The 22,634-nt window shown below is 37.8% G+C and overlaps 1 protein-coding gene across 2 annotated transcripts in view; it reads left to right on the top strand.

The window, feature by feature from the left end:
* The window catches only part of PCDH19 (protocadherin 19), a 159,631-nt gene that overhangs the window by 102,612 nt on the left and 34,385 nt on the right, over positions 1-22,634 (top strand). For both annotated transcript variants that reach the window (XM_029930604.1, XM_029930603.1), the window contains one exon: positions 916-1,088. In XM_029930604.1, the coding sequence (XP_029786464.1) occupies positions 916-1,088 (173 nt within the window). The remainder of the gene's footprint in view (positions 1-915; positions 1,089-22,634) is intronic.

The following is a 22,634-nucleotide window of genomic DNA, read 5'->3' as shown; positions in this document are numbered from 1 at the left end:
CCAATAGTGGTAACCTCTCTGCAGTGTTCAACCGAAATTATCTTTAAACAGAAAATTTCTCGCTTAGCATGACACCCTCGAGGTCCATCCACTTTGCTACAAATAAGTCAGGCGGAGAAGGACAGATACCATATGTTTGCACTCATAGGTCTAACAGGAGAACAGGAGAAACCTAATGGAGGACCATGGGGAGGGGAAGGGGGAAAGAGAGTTGAGGAGAAAGAGGAATGCAAAACCTGAGAGACTACTGAATACTGAAAAAGGGTTGAAGGGGAACGGGGAGGGGGGAAAAGAGGTGGTGGTAATGGAGTAGGGCACTTGTGGGGAAGAGCACTGGATGTTATATGGAAACCAATTTGACAATAAACTATCAAAAAAAAAAAGATGAGGGATATATACACAATAGAGTACTACATGGCAATGAGAAAGAATGAAATCTGGGATTTATAGCAAAGTGCATAGACCTCCAGAGTGTCATGCTAAGCGAAATAAGTCAGGTGGAGAAGGACAGATACCATATGTTTGCACTCATAGGTCTAACAGGAGAAACCTAATGGAGGACCATGGGGAGGGGAAGGAGGAAAGAGAGTTGGGGAGAGAGAGGGAAGCAAAACCTGAGAGACTATTGAATACTGAAAAGGAACAGAGGGTTGAAGGGGGAGGGGGAGGAGGGAGGGAGGTGATGGTGATGGAGGAGGGCACTTGTGAGGAAAAGCACTGGCTGTTATGTGGAACAAATTTGACAACAAACTATTTTTTAAAAAAGAAAAAAAACCCAGAAAACTTCTCTTTCTAATCTTTTGGACAGTCCAGTCACTGTTGACCTCACCAAAGAGCTGATATCATCTTGCCTCTGAAAGGTTTTGAAAAGCAGATTTATCACAGTTGTAAATTATCATTCTTTCTTCAACCCAGCAACTCCACCTTCAAGGACTTAGAAGGCAACAGCCTGAAGGACAGTGGTCATGAAGAGAGCGACCAGACTGACAGTGAGCATGATGTCCAGCGAAGCCTGTACTGTGATACTGCTGTCAATGATGTGCTGAACACCAGTGTGGCCTCCATGGGATCTCAGATGCCTGACCATGGTAAGGGCTGGTTGGATGTAAGTTGCAGCTACAGATCCCAAAGAACCCAGAATGTTTGCAAGTACATTGTACAACTTTACCGTAATGTGTTGTCAAGGTGTGCACTGTGCTCATGCCTGAGTATCATCTATATAATTTTGAGGTGTCTTAATATCTAACCAGAGTCTTCTTCACCCTCATAGCTGACTACATATAAATATTGTATACACTCTCTGCAATAATAAATGCACTGAGCAGATGCCTTCTCACCAGGAATAAATCCCTCTTTTTGCTTTAGTACATGAAATTTAAGGGAGACTATTGAATACTGAAAATGAACCATGGACTGAAGGGGGAGGGAGAGGGAGGGAGGGGGGTGATGGTCATGGTGGGGGTCACTTCTGGGGAAGAACACTGGGTGTTATATGGAAACCAATTTGACAATAAACTATTAAAAAAATAAAATAAAATAAAATAAAATAAATTTATTTGATTAGTTGAGTCACACAGAGCATAGCACTAATGAGACCAAAGCAGTGGCTTTTTTTTTCCATATCAGGTGGGTTAACTTTACCCAGAGAAGGGCTCTGTTCTCTGATCACAGATTGCCTACCCTTTACCAAGGAAAGAAAGTACCAAACTTCCCATTTTGCCTGTGGGGCTGCAATGCCAAATCTATCTAGCTACCACACAAATGTATGCCATTGGTCATAGGACAGACCAGGGTAAGAAAATGTGGCTGACTCAAAGTAGCATTCTGTGCATGTGAGAAACACCTCAAAGCAAATGTCAGGAGTGGCATTCTCATGTATGGAGAAGAGTCTATTTTCGTGAATGCAGCCACACAAACTTTAACAAGAGGAGCTAATTAAAACTGTTCTAGGCAGAAACTAGGGTATGAAAACATTAGCAGAGTTGAGCTTATGCAGAATGTTCAGATGGACTTGGGCACAAGTGTCATTTTCAATGTTTTACCAATGCAAACATGCTAGGCAAACAGACTGTCTTTTTCAATTAAGAACTATTAATTCAGATTGGTGTTTAGGCTCAGTGAAGCTTCAGAATGCTTGACTATGTCTTGAGACAAGCTAGACACAAGCTTAACTGGAAACCCCACTGCTAAGAGACTTAAAGATGAGAAAACAAAATATGGTGATTATGTGCTGGTCTTCAGCTGTTTCATTTCACTGCAAACATCATTAAATGCTTTTGTTTTGGTCTTATAAATGAATCCAAAGTAAAAAATTGCACAATTCACAAAAGAAAATGTTTTGCATAGAAAAAAGTTAGTCACTGTAGATTATATTAAATTGTCTAATCCATCTCCTTCCCAACAGACTCAGGTGTCAAAGTTTATAAAATATAGAGGTCACTGCTGACTGTGCACTGCTGTTTTCCCTATTTGGTGAGTGGTGACATCCACAGAGATAATATACTTTCTGGGCAACCTTACTAAGACTAAAGATGAAAATTAAACATTTACATGACTGTAACAGAGACTAATTCTCAGAGGATCAGTAGTGTGCTACAGGACATACTGTTAACTGGTACGTATCAGTTAATAGTCTTCTATCTCAAAAAAGTGCTTTTTCATTTATGTCACAATGGGTTTTAGTTAGACGCTTTTTATTTTTTTTTAATTTTTGTTTAAATCCAGATGTTCTATTTTTGAGAAAATGTTTTTCTTTCCAGAGCAGCATATTTTTTAAATAGTTTATTGTCAAATTGGTTTCCATACAACACCCAGTGCTCTTCCCACAAGTGCCCTCCTCCATCACCACCACCTCTTTTCCCCTCTCCCCCTTTCCCTTCAACCCTCAGTTCATTTTCAGCATTCAATAGTCTCTCAAGTTTTGCATCCCTCTCTCTCCAACTCTCTTTCCCTCTTCCCCTACCCCTGGTCCTCCATTAGGTTTCTCCTGTTTTCCTATTAGACCTATCAGTGCAAACATATGGTATCTGTCCTTCTCCGCCTGACTTATTTCGCTTAGCATGAGACCATTGGGGTCCATTCACGTTCCTACAAACGGCCAGATTTCATTCTTTCTCATTGCAATGTAGTACTCCATTGTATATATATACCACTTCTTCTTGATCCACTCATCAGGTGATGGACATTTAGGCTTTTTCCATGTTTTGGCTATCGTTGACATTGCTGCTATGAACATTGGGGTACATGTGCTCCTATGCATCAGCACTTCTGTATCTCTTGGGTAAATCCCTAGCAGTGCTATTGCTGGGTCATAAGGGAGTTCTATCGATAGTTTTTTGAGGAACCTCCACACTGCTCTCCAGAGTGGCTGCACCAGTTTACATTGCCACCAACAGTGTAGGAGGGTGCCCATCTCTCCACACCCGCACCAGCATCTATAATCTCTTGATTTGTTCATTTTAGCCACTATGACTGGCGTGAAGTGCTATCTCAGTGTGGTTTTGATTTGTGTTTCCCTGATGATGAGTGATGTTGAGCATCGTTTCATGTGCCTGTAGGCCATCTGGATGAGTTAGACGCTTTTTAAAAATGAAGCGAATGCAAGAAAGGAAATAACCATAATTAATTTTCACTTTATCCTTGGCTAGAACAACATTTGTTTTAAATTTTCGTCACATTTTTTCTAGAAAAAAAACAGTATCAGTGAACTATTCTAGTTTTCTATGGGAGCGTTTCTTACAAATGGGATGTATTGTATATATATACTGTATAAATTGTATAATAATAAGAGTATTCTAAAGCAAATGTGTGGCATTATTCCAAGACTCTACTACATATAAGATGTATACTCATGCATGTACACACAGACACTTTTTGCTATTCTGTTTTGGCAACACCTTCAGACATTTTTTTCCTCAATATTCAATTTGCATGTATATATCTTAATTTTTTTCCATCATTCCAGCTATGGATAGAGGTTTTTCTTCAATTTGGTTGAGTCAATCATTAAACTTTAGGTACAGAGGGTATTCCAGGCTTGCTTACATCTCAGGCTCTAACTTATGATATCCCAGTACTTCTGAATTTTCCATAACAATACTTAATTGTTATATCCCAAATCAACTCTAGACTAGCCACATAAATTGTTTTACCTCATTAATCGCTACCTCAAACAACAGCAATAATTTTAACAATTAACGTTTTATAGCATTTCATTATCTCAGTCCTGGATTCACATAATATTTCTCATTTTATCCTGAGTCCCAGTAGTTGAAAGACAACTACTGAGCAAATTTACCATGTATGCCTGATCTTGTGAGTATTCTAACTAGAATAATTCTAGGTATATTAATTCCAGGGCAATATGGTATTATCACTTCTGAGAACTACTGATTTAGAAAGGTCACGAGGGAAAATGGAATCTCCTCCAGACTCCGACTTGCACTGAATGTCTCAAAGATCCCATGAGGAAAAAAAATATTTCCAGATCTCTTTGGTTCATTAATACTGTCATTAAGCATCTCAAACCCAAGTGCCCTGATATGTTAGTGGTTCCAGAGCTGAACTCTTCTTGAGTTTTGAGAAGATAACTGAAAAACAAGGGCTATAATGACCTTGTCTGACTAACTCTAGTCCTGATAATATTTCTTCTGGTCCTGTCAGAACCACTCCAAAGTTGGGCCAAATATACCCAATAGAGTGTACCTTATACCTTTGTTTGGCTTACCATGGATTTTGTGACTGCAGTTTTCTGTGTTTTCTAATATTGATATTAGTACAACATCTTTCTTTAATTTTTTATTGTTTAAAATTAGTTAACATAAAATGCAATATTGGTTTCAGGAGTAGAATTCAGTGACCATCGTTCTTTGCACATATATGGACACATGATTTATGGGGGGTCTCAGGATTTTTAAAATAAAGATAATTTTTAAGTTTATTTATTTATTTTGAGAGAGAGAGAGAGAGAGAGAGAGGCAGTGCAAATGGAGGAGGAGCACAGAGAGAAGGAGAGAATTCCAAGTGATTCAAGAGAGTCCCAAGTGGGACAGGAACCCACAAACCATGAGATCATGACCTGAGCTGAAGTCAAGACTTGGATGCTTAACCTACTGAGACACCCAGGTGCCCCTAAAATAAAGAGAATTTTATACATTTGTTAATTTTTTCCTTGATTAGGAATGGGTTGTTCAGAGAACTATTATTGTGTTGCCAGCATTTGAAGAAAAGATAAAAATTATATTTGTTCCCCACATTTCCAGACATCTGGGCCATGTGCTTCTTCACATTGCCATAAACTCCTATGTGTTTTGTTCTTATAATTGCTATAGCAGAAGAATGCTCAATGTGAATGTCAAAGGTGATGACTTTCATAGTAAAGGTCCAAATTCCTTAATTTTCAGCAACCCATCTCTGAAGACATTCCTAGGAATGGGAGCCTACATTCACTATATTCAACCAAGGAAAGAGAATGTCTGAAAGACTTTTGCACCCAAATGGAAAAGCCCAGGGGTTAGCCACTTGAGTTTGGATTATGTTTTGATTGTCCCAACCTAATACACCCATGAGCTGTGTCAGGGAGTGGATAAAAAGGAGTGATAGAAATCGCTAATTTCTGGATTATTATCAATCCTTGTATCACTCTCAACATGCCTAAGACCAGGTCAGTTTGTTGATGAACTGGCTGAGCTGAATTTCCTTGTCAGGTGACTGAATTACAGATTCATTTATCATCTGAGTGCCCTTTAACTAATATGTCTCAGCTTGTCCCCAGTAATGCAACTCTCATTGTCATGGCTTTCCAGAAAAGAAGGCTATAGAGAATTCGTTAAATGTTATCACTCAGAGATTTTACTACCTGATTTAGTTCTTGAGATGATTTGGTGCTGAGTTTGGCAGTCAGACTCAAATCTTTTAACCAATACCTTCTCCTTCTGAATTTGTATTATTCGGTGAAAGTTAACTTATGGCAAGGCCAAGAATTTTACCTAAAGAAAAATTGCTTCAGGCAGTATCTAAGAAGAGTAACTGAGGTTTATAGATTTGTTGCACAATTAGGGCTATCGCTCGGTTTGAATCTCTTCCTCTCAGAGTTATTTCTTGATTGAGTAGTGCTTGGGTTAATAGGATTCTGTCTCCTCCATGCTTCTTTGCATGGCCATTAGTAATAATTTGGATATACCATTATGCTTACTTAAGTATGTAGTCCTGATATGAAATTGAATTTTTGGGAATCATGTCCCAACCTCAACTAATTTGTTTCTTTTCTTTTTTTATGTTTATTTACTTATTTTTATAGTAGTTTATTGTATAATTGGTTTCCATATAACACCCAATGCTTCTCCCCACAAGTGCCACCCTCCATGATCATCACCCCCTTCATCCCTCCCACTCCCCCTTCAGCCCTCGGTTCGTTTTCAGTATTCAATAATCTCTCAAGTTTTGTGTCCCTCTCTCTCCTCAACTCTCTTTCCCCCTTCCCCTCCCTATGTCCTCTGTTAGGTTTCTCCTGTGAGACTTATAAGTGCAAACATATGGTATCAGTCCTTCTCCATCTGACTTATTTCGCTTAGCATGACATCCTCGAGGTCCATCCATTTTGCTACAAATAGCCATATTTCATTCTTTCTCATTTCCATGTAATACTCCATTGTGTGTGTATGTGTGTATATATACATATATATATGTATATATATATATATATATATATATATATATATATATATATATACCACATCTACTTGATCCATTCATCAGATGATGGTCATTTAGGCTCTTTCCATGATTTGACTATTGTAGAAAGTGCTGCTATGAACATTGGGGCATCCAGATAATCAACTAATTTGTTTCAAATCATACTCAATCTCTCTTAATTTGTTTTAATTATTGATTATAAATTCACCAACTGAAAAGATGACTCTAATTGCTCTAATGTGCACTTAATTTGGAGTTCACTACAACACTGAATTTCCCTCCCATGCTAATTGATACCAAATGGAAGAAATGTACAGCAACTTGCAACAATATCTATCTGCTTTCATATCCAGATGCATCCAAATGCAATATAATGTTGCTTTACTTATGAAAGTATAAATTCTTATGTATTTTACTAAACTTGTTTATTTGGTAATTTACTACCTGAATATCATTTAACGTATTTTTTGTGTAAAATATGGATTTGAAGAAATTTATCTGTTCCCAGTGCAACTGCTATTACAAATTAGCCATGAAAATATTCTGTAGGCTTCATACTATGCGTATCCTAGTTTCAATCACAGGTGTATTAAGATGTTTACACTTTCAACACTCTACCAGAAATTTGTAATTTTATCTCCTTTAGCTCTTTTATGATTTAGTGAGTGAATATCCCTTCCTTATCCTCTTAACTATCCCCCTGACTCACCTTTCACCTCACTAAATTTCCAAACACTCATTTCAATTAATCTCCTGGCAAAATAGAGAGTTCTCAGTGGACAATATTTTGTGACATTGCAAAGCAGTGTACTGCTGGGCTCTAGAAATGGTAACATGGACCAGATGATCATAGAGTAATTGAAAATCCCATTATATCAGGATAGCTTTTGCTGTCAAAAAGATTTATCTTTACTTCAACAAAGAGATGGATTAGATTCCCCCGGACATGAATTAGCACCTTTGAGGCTAGATATACTGTTTTGGAATTCATGTGTTATTATCACCTGGCTTTGCTCATATAGAATCTTTTAAAAATGTGTTCAGCCTCATGCATATATATATACCAGGTGAAATATTTAATTACTTGAACAATGGAATGTATATGTATATAGTGAATCTATTTACATGACTTTCAACTGTTTTCATCTTGTCTCGGGTATACAGTGATCTAATGCCAAGTAAGAACAATGCATGTAGAGCTATATATCATTTATCCATGCATTCAACAGTATGTTTCAGTGCCCACTGTATGCCTGGCTCTAGGAATTGAATGCGTCAATTACTACTGTTATACTGTGAAGATTCTAATCTTTTTAGCTTTGCTGATGTGGGGTTTACTGAAGAGGCCAATGCCAGCTCAAGGATGAATAACTTTCTGATTTTTGAAATCATTATAATAGAGACAGGTACCAGAAAAAATCTTATTACTATTGTGTCAACAAAGCAAAAGAAACAATAAAAGGAGATTATTCAATAAAGATCTTATTTTTAATAAAAATATCATGAAAGACTCTACTTTGGTGACATAATTTGAACAATGTTACAACAGTAAACATCTTCTTTTTAAATCTGTCTGCTCTGAGGCTGAACTTCTTGCTCACTTGTAGCTAATGTCATTATAAAATGGTAGGTTCTTAAAAAATAGTTTATTGTCAAATTGGTTTCTATATAACACCCAGTGCTTCTCCCCACAAGTGCCCTCCTTCATTACCACCACTTTTCCCCCTCCCCCTTCAACCCTCAGGTTGTTTTCAGTAGTCAATAGTCCCTTGGGTTTTGCATCCCTCTCTCTCCCCAACTCTTTTTCCCCCTTACCCTCCCCATGGTCCTCCATTAGGTTTCTTCGGCTAGACCTATGAGTGCAAACAAATGGTATCTGTCCTCTGCCTGACTTATTTCGCTCAGCATGACACCCTCGAGGTCCATCCACTTTCCTACAGATGGCCATATTTCATTCTTTCTCATTGCCATGTAATACTCCATTGTATATATATACCACCTCTTCTTGATCCACTCATCAGGTGATGGACATTTAGGCTCTTTACATAATTTGGCTATTGGTGACAGTGCTTCTATGAGCATTGGGGTACATATGTCCCTATGCATCAGTACTTCTGTATCCCTTGGGTAAATCCCTAGCAGTGTTAATGCTGGGTCATAAGGGAGTTCTATGGATAGTTTTTTGAGGAACCTCCACACTGTTTTCCAGAGCGGCTGCACCAGTTTACATTCCTGCGAACAGTGTAGGAGGGTGCTCATCTCTCCACACCTGCACCAACATCTTTAGTCTCTTGATTTGTTCATTTTAGCCACTCTGACTGTCATGAGGTGGTATCTCAGTGTGGTTTTGACTTGTGTTTCCCTGATGATGAGTGATGTTGAGCATCATTTCATGTGTCTGTAGGCCATCTGGATGTCCTCTTTGGAGAAGTGTCTGTTTAAGTCTTCTGCCCATTTCTTCATTGGGTCATTTGTCTTTCAGGTGTGCAGATTTGGGAGTTCCTTGTAGATTTTGGATACTAGCCCTTTATTTGATATGCCTATTAGTTTTCCTGATGGTTTCCTTCGCAGTGCAGAAACTTTTTATCTTGATGAGGTCCCAAGAGTTCAGTTTTGCTTTCATTTCCCTTGTCTTTGGGGATGTGTCGAATAGGAAATTGCTGCGGTTGAGGTCAAGGAGGTTGTTTCCTATTTTCTCCTCGAGGAATTTGATGGTTTCCTGTCTCACATTCAGGTCCTTTATCCATTTTGAGTTTATTTTTGTGTATGGTGTAAGAAAGTGGTCTAGTTTCATTCTTCTGCATGTTGCTGTCCAGTTCTCCCAGCACCACCTGCTAAAAAGTCAGTCTTTTTTTCCACTGGGTACTCTTTCCCGCTTTGTCAAAGATTAATTGGCCGTACATTTGTGGGCCCAGCTCTGGGTTCTCTATTCTATTCCATTGGTCTATGTGTCTGTTTTGTGCCAATATCATACTGTCTTGATGATGTCTGCTTTGTAGTAGAGGCTAAAGTCTGGGATTGTGATGCTTCCTGTTTTGGTTTTCTTCTTCAATAATACTGTGACTATTCGGGGTCTTTTGTGGTTCCACATGAATTTGAGAATAGTTTGTTCTAGCTTTGAGAAGAATGTTGGTGCAATTTTGATGGGGATTGCATTGAATGTGTAGATTGCTTTGGGTAGTAATGACATTTTCACAATGTTTATTCTTCCGATCCATGAGCATGGAATGTTTTTCCATTTCTTGGTGTCTTCTTCAATCTCTTTCATAAGTTTTCTATAGTTTTCAGCATATAGGTCTTTTACATCCTTGGTTAGGTTTACTCCTAGGTATTTGATGGTTTGTCGTGCAATCGTGAATGGGACCAGTTTCTTGATTTCTCTTTCCCCTGCTTCATTATTAGTGTATAGGAATGCAGCCAATTTCTGTACACTGATTTTGTACACTATTCCTTTACTGAATTCATTGATCAGTTCTAGAAGTTTTCTGGTGGAGTTGATCGGATTTTCCATGTATTATATCATGTCATCTGGGAAAAGTGAAAGTTTGACTTCTTCTTTGCCGATTCTATTGCCTTTTATTTCCTTTTGTTGTCTGATTGCTGATGTCAGGACTAAAATGGTGGTTTTAATGTCTGACATGCACAGTTACCTTGCTGGTTTAATTTTTTTCGTGTTTATGTAGTTTTGAGAGACAAAAGACAGAGGGTTAGCAGAGGAGGGGCAGAGAGAGAGAGAGAGAGAGAGAGAGAGAGAGAGAGAGAGAGAAAGAGAGAGAGGGAGAATCCCAAGCAGGCTCTAGGCTCTGACCTGTCAGCACAGAGCCTGATGCAGGGCTACAACTCATGAACTTTTGAGATCATGACCTGGGCTGAAGTCGGATGCTCAACTGACTGAACCATCCAGGTGCCCAACCTTGATGGTTTAAAGGCACTCAGTGGTACTTAATGCCCAGTCTCCCTCTTCCTCTGATGCCCAATAATCTTTATCCATTCTCAGTCTCAGCACTGCCTGGGCAGGTGGGAATAGAGGGACTGGTGGGTGCTTTTGATTATTTCAACTACATTACTGCACCAGAAAATTGGACACTTGTCAAAGCATTATTTACATTTTCTTGACAAGACAGTCACTGGGATGAAAAAGTTGTACTTAACTAATGGAAACATTCATGCTGTTAACAGTTCTTTGTTAGCATTATTTTGGCAGGGGCCTTTTGGTCAGAGATTTCTTTTAGTCCATTTCTCTTCGTTTGCTTTGAAATAGAAACACTATGCCCCCTATTTTTAAGTAAAAAATTTTTCCTGATCCTCTTAAAACTTTTAGTTGTCTCATATTCAATGTATATTCTAAAATTTATTATTATTAATAATTACCTGTTGAAAGGGATTTATTATTCATCAAGAGAATAAATACCAGTGGCTTTCTTGACTGGTTGACACTAAGAATTTCTATATTTCTAAGCACTTGGAAAGCACTGAAGGATGGAAATTGTATAAAGGAAGCACACTGAACAGTTAAGGATTTCACTCTCTAGGAGTTCATGGCCCCAAAGCATGAATAGTCCACTATGGAATATACCAAATAGTATCACTGAAGAAATTAAGATTATTTGAGCTGCAAAGCAAAATACATTTCAAAGGACACTTTGGTGTAATGGAATCCCTTTGGAGGAATAGTGGAAGCCAGGCCCTGATATAGTAGGCTAGATAAAAATATACTCTATTTGGGTGATTTTCTAGGAGAATGTTTTCTAATTGCTTTGTTTTTTTAATTCAAGTTTTTATTTAAATTCTAGTTAGTTAACATATATGATAAAATTAGTTTCCGGTATAGAATTTAGTGATTTATCATGTACATATACCACCCAGTGCTCTTCACAATAAATGCCCTCCTTAACACCCATTATCCATTTAGCCTATCCCCCACCCATCCACCTTCATCAACCCTGTTTGTTCTCTATAGTTGAGTCTCTGTTTCTTTCCCTCCCTCTCTCTTTCTTTTTCCCTTCCCATATGTTCATCTGCTTTGTTTCCTAAATTCCACATATGAGTGAAATCATATGGTATTTGTCTTTATTTTCCTGTCTTATTTTGCTTAGCATAATACACTCTAGCTTCACCCACATCATTGCAAATTACAAGATTTCATTCTTTTTGATAGCTGAGTAATATTCCATATATATCACATATTGTATTTTAAATGTTTACTTATTTTTGAGAGAGAGAGATAGCAGGAAAGGGACAAAGAGAGGAAAACAAAGGATCTGAAGCAGGATCTGCATTGACATTGGAGAGCCCTATGTGGGGCTGAAACTCACTAACTGTGAAAACATGACCTGAGCTAAAGTTGGACGCTTAACTGGCTAAGCCACTCAGGTGCCCAAATACCACATACTCTTTATCTATTCATCAGTTGGTGGATGTTTGGGCTCTTTCCGTAGTTTGGATATTCTCGATAATGCTGCTATAAACACTGAGGTGCATGTGCTCCTTCAAATCTGTATTTTTGTGTCTTTGGGTAAATACCTAGTAGCATAATTGCTGGATTATAGAGTAGTTCTATTTTTACCTTTTTGAGGAAACTGCATACTGTTCTCCAGAGTGCCTGCACGAGTTTGCAATCCCACCAACAGTGGAAGAGGGTTCCCCTTTCTCCACATCATCACGAACATCTGTTGTTTTCTGAGTTGTTAATGTTAGCCATTCTGACAGGTGTGAGGTGATGTCTCATTCCAGTTTTGATTTGTATGTCCCTGATGTGTGATGTTAGGAATAATTTCATGTGTCTGTTGGCTATCTAAATGTCTTCTGTGGGAAAATTTCTATTCATGTCTCCTACCCATTTCTTAACTGGGTTGTTTGTTTTTTGGGTGTTGAGTTTGATAAGTTCTTTATGTAATTTGAATACTAACCCTTAACCAGATGTCATTTGCAAATATCTTCTCCAATTGCTTTATGATAAAACAAGTTACATTGGCCATGATAAGTAGGGATACTGTTAATAGGATAACAGATGAGAAACAAATCAAATTGATTTATCAGACTAGATCATATGGGTTGCTTCCCATACTCAAAAAAGTCCATTGAATTGTCAGAACCATTATTTTCTTTGGGAATTCCTATTTAACATAATTTATGTCCTGTCATAAGATGAATAAGAATCATAAAATCCATCAGGATGTGAAAACATAAATCTAGACTCGTCATTTAAATATTTCTGAAGGTTTTGTTCTGTTTTTTTCCTGTAACCCCTTTATTATGAAATAAATATTGATAATCAAGTCCAGTTATAATTTAAAAAGCCATTTCAGGAATACCGAAATCATGTGTTATTTCTTTATCTTTTTGGGGCAAAATACTTGTGAGATGTGTTTCCTCTCTTATCATAGATGCTTTTTGTCATCCAAAGTTTTATGTCTTAGCCTCAGGTAGTTTTGGTCTCAGTCTTTACTAGGTGGGTGATTGCCTGTTTACTTTGGGCCAGAGGAAGGTAATTTGACATATCTGTTTTGAAATTGTTTCTTTTTGATAAGCAAGTCTTTTCAGTTTCTTTTCCTACACGGCTTATACTAATAAATGTCCAAGTATGGAAAAATCATCAAGCTCCAGACTGGAAAATCTTTGAGCTGGCCCTTAGAGCCATCAGAAAAGGTTTTTCGTTTTTGTTTTTGTTTTTTTAGAGATTTACACACAGCTCAGGGAGAGTAAACGGAGATTTTTTTGCAGCTGGGAAGAATGGGGTCCCCTTGACCAATTTTTCTGCCATGTAGAGAGAATACAAAACAGTTCCCCATAACTTGGGTGAAAGAAATTATCAATGAGATGCCAGTCTCTAGAGGTTTTTTTGGAGATAATCCTTTGGGGCTTGACGCTTGTGTGCAGATGACAAAGTCAGAGGGTATTGTGGAATTTTAGGTTTTATGGTGAACCTGAAATTAACTCAAAAAATGTGCATATCTAAGATCTACTTTTTAGTTGGAAGAATTTGTGAGATTGTATGTGGGAGAGGTAATTTGAAAGGCACTGAATCCAGAAGTGGCCAAAGGAGTTTATCTGAAAACAAACTCTTTGTGGTTGAATTCATTTAAAGTTTTGTCTCTTTGAGAGGCATTTTGTCTTTTGAAGATTCCTGGTAATCATAAATAATGGTTCGACTCCGGTAATCTTTATAATAGTATAGGCAACAATCTTGCAAACTGTTAAGTCTGAAGTAATAGACAATGTCATTTTTTTGATCCTCAACAAATAGTTGTATTTATTTATTTATTTATTTATTATAGTTTAATGTCAAGTTGGTTTCAATGCAACACCCAGTGCTCTTCCTCAAAGTGCCCTTCTCCATGACCATCTTCCCCCTTTCCCATTCCCTCTCCCACTTTGGCCCTCAGTTTGTTTTCAGTATTCATAATCTCTCATGACTTAGACAATGCCATTTTATTATAAGTTAGTTCTTTTAAACTCTAGTAATATCCACTTTAATGATAAATGAGACATTTTATGTTCTTGTCTTTCTCTAACAGAAATATTTTCAATTTGGTGGAAATTAGAACCTTAAAAACATATTCATCTTCTCCTATCCGAGTTATCTAAGACTTAGGTTCTTTCTAATTCATGGTCTAGTACCTAGACTCTAAGTCACGCAGGAGTGCAACTGTACCCTGCTTTAAGTAAACGTATAACTTATTACATTGCCATTTTAAATAGATATCTATAAACAAATGCTGCTGTAATCACCTGGAAACACTTGGCAGCCTTAAATGATTGCAGCAGGACAGCTTTGCAGCCATGAGTTTGCACATTTGTATGAGGTATGTTTCCAATTTGTATGTTTCCAATTTGTATGAGACCATTTTCTTTACTTCTAACTTTATATAGTCTCTCCTTTCTATCCTTAGCTTGGATAATAATAAATGTTTGACTACTTGCTTTCTTCTTTCATTTGTTTTTTACCTTGTGTGGAGTTTACGATCTATGTGAACAATAGAATCTTCTCTGTTTTAATACATGGATAAGATGGAAAAGAAGAATTATATAATTTCCAATATATTTAGACTGGTCAAACTCTTCTAAGACATCACCACCTGCTGTTTTTAATCATTAATGAGGTTGTCAGTTGCTTTAATCTGGGAGATGAACCAAAAGAATGGTTTTGATTTTAATTTAATTTAAAAATCAGCTCATTGAAAAAAATGCTTCCAGCATGTAAGAGTCAGGTTGCCCACTGCTCATAAATCAAAGCAAGTCAGATGCAGAAGTTGAACCACTATTCATATGCAAATATACTGTTTTAAATTTTGAGAATTATTATTATTATTATCACTAGGTAGAAAATTTAGTCCTTTTATTTGTTTTTTAGATATTATTTTAATTCCAGTTAACATACAGTGTTATATGTTTCAGGTGTACAATATAGTAATTCAACAGTTCAGTACATCACCTGGTGCTCATCAAGACAACTGCACTCCTTAATCACCATCATCTATCTCCCCGCCGCCTCCCCTCTGATAACCATCACATTATTCTCTCTAATTATTTTTTAATTTTTTAATGTTTATTTTTGAGAGAGAGAGACAGACAGACAGACAGACAGACAGACATAGCATTAGCAGGGGAGGGGCAGAGAGAGAGGGAGACCCAGAATCTGAAGCAGGCTTCAGGCTCTAAGATGGCAGCATAGAGCCTGACGCAGGCTCGAACTCACGGACCACAAGATCATGACCTGAGCCGAAGTCGGATGCTCAACCAACTAAGCCACCCAAGCGCCCCTGTTATCCGTAATTAAAAGTCTGTCTCTTTCTTTGACTCTCTGTCTCTCTCATTTTTTTTCCATTGCTTGTTTGTTTTGTTTCTTTAATTCCACATATGAGTGAAATCATATGGTATTTTTCTTTTCTGACTTATTTCACTTAACATTATACTCTCTAACTCCATCCATATCATTGCAAGTGGTGAGATTTCATTCTTCTTTATGGCTGAATAATATTCCATTGTGTATATATACACATACACACACATATATAACACATCTTCTTTATTCATCAATTATTGGATAGTTGGGCTGCTTCCATATCTTGGCTATTGTAAATAATAATGCTATAAGCATAGGGGTTCATGTATTACTTTGAATTAGTGTTTCTGTATTCATTGGGTAAATAGTGAGTAGTGCAATTGCTGGTTTGTAAGGTAGTTCCATTTCTCCGTTTTGGAGGCACCCCTACACTATTTTCTACACTGGCTACACAACTTTGCATTCTAACCAACACTGCATGAGTGTTCCCTTTTCTCCATATCCTTGCCAACACCTGTTGTTTCTTGTGTTTTTGATTTTAGCCATTCGGGCAGGTGTGAGGTGAGCCTCCATTATAGTTTTGATTTGCATTTCCCTGATAATAAGCGATGATGAGCATCTTTTCATGTGTCTATTGGCCATCTGGGTGTCTTTTTTGGAGAAATGTCTGTTCATGTTTTCTGCAAAATTTTTAATTGGGTTATTTGTTTTTTGGTGTTGAGTTTTGTAAGTTCTTTATATATTTTGGATACTAACTCCATATCAGATATATGATTCGTAACTTTCTCCCATTCCATAGGTTGCCTTTTAGATTTTTACTTCTTTTGCTGTGCAGAAGCTTTTTATTTTGATGTAGTCCCAATAGTTTAATTTTGCTTTTGTTTCCCTTGCCTCAGGAGACATATCTAGAAAAAGTTGGACTATGACCAGTGTCAAAGAAGTTACCGTCTGTGCTCTCTTCTAAGATTTTTATAGTTTCAAGTCTCAAATTTAGGTCTTAAACCCATTTTGAATTTATTTATGTGTATGCTGTAATAAAGTGATCCAGTTTCATTTTTTGCACATTGCTGTCCAGTTTTCTCAAAACCATTTGTTGAGGAGACTGTATTTTTTCCATTGGAAATTCTTTCCTGCTTTGTCGAAGATTAATTGACCATATAATTGTGGCATTATTTCTGGGTTTTCTCTTCTGTTCTGTTTCTATTCTGTTTTATTTTTTTTATGTTTAACATTTATTTACTTTTGAGAGAGGGATGGAGAGGGAGAGAGAGAGAGAGAGAGAGAGAGAGAGAGAGAGAGAGAGAGAGAGAGAGAGAATGAAAATGAATGAGTATGAGCAGGGGAGGGTCAGAAAGAGCAAGACACAGAATCCAAAGTAGGCCCCAGGATCCAAGCTGTCAGCACAGAGCCAGATTCGGGGCTCGAACTCACAAACTGTGAAATCATGACCTGAGCCGAGGTCCAACGCTCAGTCAACTGAGCCACCCAGGAGCCTCACTTCTGTTCTATTAATCTATGTGTTTGTTTTTGTGCCAGTACCATACAGTTTTGATTACTACAGCTTCATAATAAAACCTTAGGTCTAGAATTGTGATGCCTCCAGCTTTGTTCTTCTTTTTTAAGGTTGCTTTGCTATTCTGGGTCTTTTGTGATTCCATACAAATTTTAGGATTGTTTGTTCCAGTTCTGTGAGAAATGCTCTTGTTATTTTGATGGGTATTACATGTGTGCAATGCTTTGGGTAATATAGACATCTTAACAATATTTGTTCTTCCAATCCATGAACATGGAATGTCTTTCTGTTTCTTTGTGTGGTCTTCAGTTTCTTTCACTGTTCTTTTTCTTTATATGTAGCTTTCAGAGTATAGTTTGTTCACCTGTTTTATTAGGTTTATTCCTAGATTTAATATTGTTTTGGTGTAATTGTAAGTGGGATTACCCCCTGTAATCTCTCGTTCTGATGTTTCATTATTGGTATAAAGAAATGCAACATATTTCTGTGCATTGATTTGTATCTTGTGACTTTTCCTGAATTTGTGTGTCAGTTCTAGCAGTTTTTTGATGGAGTCTTTTGGGTTTTCTATAGATTATCATGTCATCTGAATATAGTGAAAATTTTACTTCTTCCTTACTAATTTGGATGCCTTTTCTTTCTTTTTGTTGTCTAATTGCTGTTGTTAGGACTTCCAGTACTATGTTGAATAAAAGTGGTGAGAGTGGACATTCTTGTCTTGCTCCTGACCTTAGGGGAGAAGCTCTCAGTTTTTTTCTTATTAAGAATGATATTACCTGTGGATTTTTAATATAAGGCCTTTGTTATTTTGAGGTATGTTCCCTCTAAATCTATTTTGTTTAGAGCTTTTATCATGAATGGATTTTGTACTTTGTCAAATGTTTTTTCTGTATCTATTGAAATGACCATATGGTTTCTTTTTTTTAATAATAGTTTATTGTCAAATTGGTTTCCATATAACACCCAGTGTTTCTCCCCACAAGTGACCCCCACCATGACCATCACTCCCTCCCTTCCTCCCCCTCCCCTTTCAGTCCATGGTTCGTTTTCAATATTCAGTAGTCTCCCTTGATCTGTGTCCCTCATTCTTCCCCGCTCTCTTTCCTCCTTCCTCTCCCCATGGTCCCCTGCCAGGTCTCTTCTGTTAGACCTATGAATGCAAACATATGGTATCTATCCTTTCTCTTATTAATGTGATGTATAACAGTGGTTGATTTGCGAATATTGAACCATCCTTACCTCCCAGGAGTATATCTTACTGGATCATGGTGTATGGTTTTTGTTAATGTATTGTTGAATTCGGTTTGCTAGTATACTTTTGAGTATTTTTGCATCTATGTTCATCAGTTATATTGGCCTATAGTTCTCTTTGTGGTGTTTTTATCTGGTTTTGGTATCAGGGTAATGCTGGCCTCCTAGAATGAATTTGGAAATTTTCTTTTTTTTTCCTATTTTTTGGGGGAATAGTTTAAGAATACATACTAACTCTTCTTTAAATGTTTCATAGAATTTGACTATGAAGCCAAATCTGGTCCTGGACTTTGTTGGAAGTTCTTTGATTACTAACTCAGTTTTTTGTTTTTTTGTTTTTTTTTTTGGTTTTCAGTCTTTTTAATGTTTTAATTTCCTCCTGTTTCAGTTTTGGGAGTTCATATATTTCTAGTAATTTGTCCATTTCTTTTAGGTTGTCCAATGTTGGCATATGTTTTTTCATAATATTCTCTTTTGATTGTTTGTATTTTGGTGGTATTGGTTATTTTCTCCTCTCTCATTTGTGATTTTGTTTATTTGACTCCTTTCTTTTTTTCTTGATAAAGGTTTATCAGTTTTATTTATGTTTTCAAAGACCCAGCTCCTGGTTTCACTGATCTGTTTTACTGTTTTTTTTTTTTTTTGAAAAATTCTGTATCATGGGCCTCCTGGGTGGCTCAGCTGGTTAAGTGTCTGACTTCGGTTCAGGTCATGATCTTAAGGTGTGTGGGTTCAAGCCCTGCATTGGACTCTATGCTAACAGCTCAGAGCTTGAAGCCTTCTTTGGATTCTGTGTCTCCCTCTCTCTCTGCCCTCCCCTGCTCATACTCTGTCTCTCAAAAATAAATAAACATTGAAAAATATTTTATAAAACAGTGTAATATTTGTTTCAGGTATAGAATGTAGTGATTCATCACACCCAGTGCTTATCTCAACGAGTGTCCTGCTTAATACCCATCACCTATTTAACACATCCCCCCACTCCTTTCCCCTTCAATAACCATCAGTTCGTTCTCCATAGTTAAAATCTGTTTCTTGACTTGCCTCTCTTTTCTTATCCACTATGTTCATTTGTTTTGTTTCCTAAATTCCACATAAGAGTAAAATCATATGGCATTTGTCTTTCTCTGACTTATTTTGCTTAGCATAATACTATTTCCATTTATGTCATTGCAAATGGCAAAATGTCATTCTTTTTGATGGCTAAGTAATATTCTATTTTCTTTTGATTGGAGCACTTAGTCCATTTACACTTAAAGTAATCATTGACAGATATTCATTACTATTTTATTACTTTTTTGTGGTTGTTTCTGAAGATTTTCTCTGTTCCTTTCCTATCTTTCTTTCATGTTTTGCTGATTTTTTAGTGATATATTTAGATTTCTTCCTCTTTATTCATTGCATATTTATTGGGAGTTTTTGGTGTATAGTTATCATTAGGTTTATATATAATATCTTCCATATATAGCAGTCTTTATTGAATGTATGGTCATTTAAGTTTGAACACATTCTTTTCCTCTCTTCCCCATGCTTTTGGTATATGTTATTATGTTTTATATCTTTTTTTGTGAATTCCTTGACAGATTAAAAATTTTTTTCAATGTGTATTTATTTTTGAGAAAGAGAGAGACAGAACATGAGCAGGGGAGGGGCAGAGACAGAAGGAGACACAGAATATAAAACAGGCTCCAGGCTCTGAGCTGTCAGGACAGCACCCAAGCACCCCTCCATGACAGATTTTTTATAGAATTATTCATCTTAACTACTTTTGTGTGTCCTAACTGTATACTCTCACTTTTGTTCTCTACATTCCACTCAAGATTGTCCCTCTTAATATCTCTTGCAGAGCTGGTTTAATAGTCATGAACTCCTTTAGTTTTAGTGTGTCTCAGAAAGTCCTTATATCTTATTCAGAATGATAGCCTTGTTGGATAGAGTATTCTTGGCTATATATTTTTCCCATTCAGCATTTTGAACGTATTATGCTACTCACTTCTGGCTTACAAAATTTCTCTTCAAAAATTTCCTGCTAATCTTATTGGTTTTCCCTTGTAAGTTAATGACTTTTTTTGTCTTGGTGCTTTTACAATTTTTTTTCCTTATCACTATATTCTGCAAATTTAATTATAGTATGTCTTGGTGTTAATCTGCTTTTGTTGATTTTGATGAGAGTTCTTTGTGTCTCCTGGATCTGGATACCTGTTTCCTTCCCCATATTGGGGAAGTTTTCAGCTATTATTTCTTCAAATAAAATTTCTCCCTTCCTTTTTCTTCTTTTTCTGGGACTCATATGATATGATTTTTTTGTTTGATGTGAGTAACTGAGTCTCTAAGTGCATTCTTATTTTTGCATAATTCTTATTTTTTTGTTCTGCTTAATTAATTTCCATTTCTCTGTCTTCTAGGCAACTAATTTGTTCTTCTGTTTCTTCCATCCTGGTGTTCATTCCATCAAGCATGGTTTTCCTCTCATTTATTTGTTATCTCTTTGCTGAATCTTACTCATGTCTTCCACTCTTTTCTGAAGTCCAGTGAATATACTTATGATCACTGCTTTAAATTCTCTATCAGAAATGTTACTTATATCTGTTTCTCTTAGATCCTTGGCTGTGGCCTTGTCCTCTTCTTTCGTTTGGGATAAATTCCTCTGTCTCATTTTGTCTGCCTGTCTCCATTTCTCTGTGTTATGAAAGTGAGCTGTGTCTTATGCTCTTCAATGTGGGGATTTGTGGGGCACCTGGGTGTCTCATTCGGTTAAGCATCTGTCTTCAGCTCAGGTCATGAACTTGTGGTCTGTGGGTTGGAGCTCTGCATCGGGCTCTAGGCTGACAGCTCAGATACTGGAGCCTGATTCGGCTTCCATGTCTCTCTCTCTCTCTCTCTCTCTCTCTCTCTCTCTGCCCTCCTCTGCTCATTATCTCTCTATGTCTCTCAAAAATAAATAAACATTAAAAAGTTAAAAAAAAAGTTAAGAAAGAATGTAGTCTTAAGACAAAAAAAAAGTGGTGACTTTATGAAGAAGTCCTGAAGTGCCCTTCAGTTCAGTGTCCCCTGTTCACCAGAACCTGGCACTTTAGGAGTGTATCTTATATGTGTTGCTTATGCCCTGTTGTTGTGTCTGAGTCACTTTTCATTTCCATATGGTCATATGCACTGACTCTCTGCCTGTTGTGGGGTTTGTTTGCTCTCTGTGGTGTCAGTGGGGCCCAAGCAGGCCAGCTCTGGTGAGGCGTGCTTATCAGGCAACTTGAGAGCAGGGCAGCAGTGTTAGTAAAGTGTGTTCTGGACCAATAGTTGTATGTCAGACCCTCTAAAGTGCTGTGGTGGCTGGGGGTTATATGGCAGGGCAACCAGAGGCATGAGGCTAGGCAGAGTGTGTAACACTGCCTAGCAGTGTAAAGACACAGGTCTGAACCAAATTGACTCTAATCATTAGACAATAGAAGGGCACACATTGCCCAAGGCAGGAGGGACAACGCTTGTAACACCCAATCAGGAAAGGTCAGCTAACACCCTTAACATTTCTAAGGGCAGGCCTAGAGATAGAAGCTACGCCTTACCTGAGGGTCCTGGGCCCACTCTGTAATTGGTTAAAGTTACTGCCAATGACGTTATGCTATAATGATTGGATCACTATACCTGTGTCACAATTTCCTGTAACTCCCCCTTCCCAAGCCCATAAAGGCCCTACCCCGCCTTTGTTCGGGGCTCTCAGCATGGATCCACTGCGCTGGTAAAGTCTGTGAGCCTGAATTTAGGTCCGGAGAGCCCAAACCCATAATAAAGCCCTTTGCTTTTGCATGTGTGACTCGGTCTCCCTGGCGGTTTCTGGTTTTGGGGGACGATAAAGAAATCTTGGACATAACAGGGGTATGCCACTAAGCATAGTGTAGTTTGGCCCAGTGCCATGGCTGAGCTGGGCATGAAGCATGGCCTCACCTGTGCACCTGGTGGCTGTGCCCATTTTGTGAAGGTTGCCTGGGGCATGTGACTTGATAGGCTGTGATACTGCACCTGTAGGCACCTGGCTGGGAGTGAAGTGTGACAGTTGCCGGAGGTGCGGAGCTGGGCCAGACACACAAGGATGGCTGTAGATGAAAAGCTAAGCATGGCACTGTGGATGTGTACTTCACTTGGTGGCAGCTATGCACCAGGCAGCTGGTGGGGTGAATGCTCAGTTTTAACAAAATTTGCTCTGAGTCCCAGGCAATGGCCAGCAAGCTTGGAGTGGGCAAGTCCTCGGGGGAGAATTGGTGGGCATGGTGCTCTGCTAGATGGTTAGGCAGCAAGTGTCTGTCCAACACTGCCTGGGGCAGGTGTGACTGCTTATGCTGGGGGATGAGGAAGGAACATGGCTCATGCCAGCACCTTCATTTTCACAGTCTTTCAACA

This window comes from Suricata suricatta, chromosome X, assembly GCF_006229205.1.
Source record: "Suricata suricatta isolate VVHF042 chromosome X, meerkat_22Aug2017_6uvM2_HiC, whole genome shotgun sequence".
NCBI lineage: Eukaryota > Metazoa > Chordata > Mammalia > Carnivora > Herpestidae > Suricata > Suricata suricatta.
The sequence above is the reverse complement of the archived record's forward strand: the minus strand, read 5'-3'. Positions and strand labels throughout refer to the sequence as shown.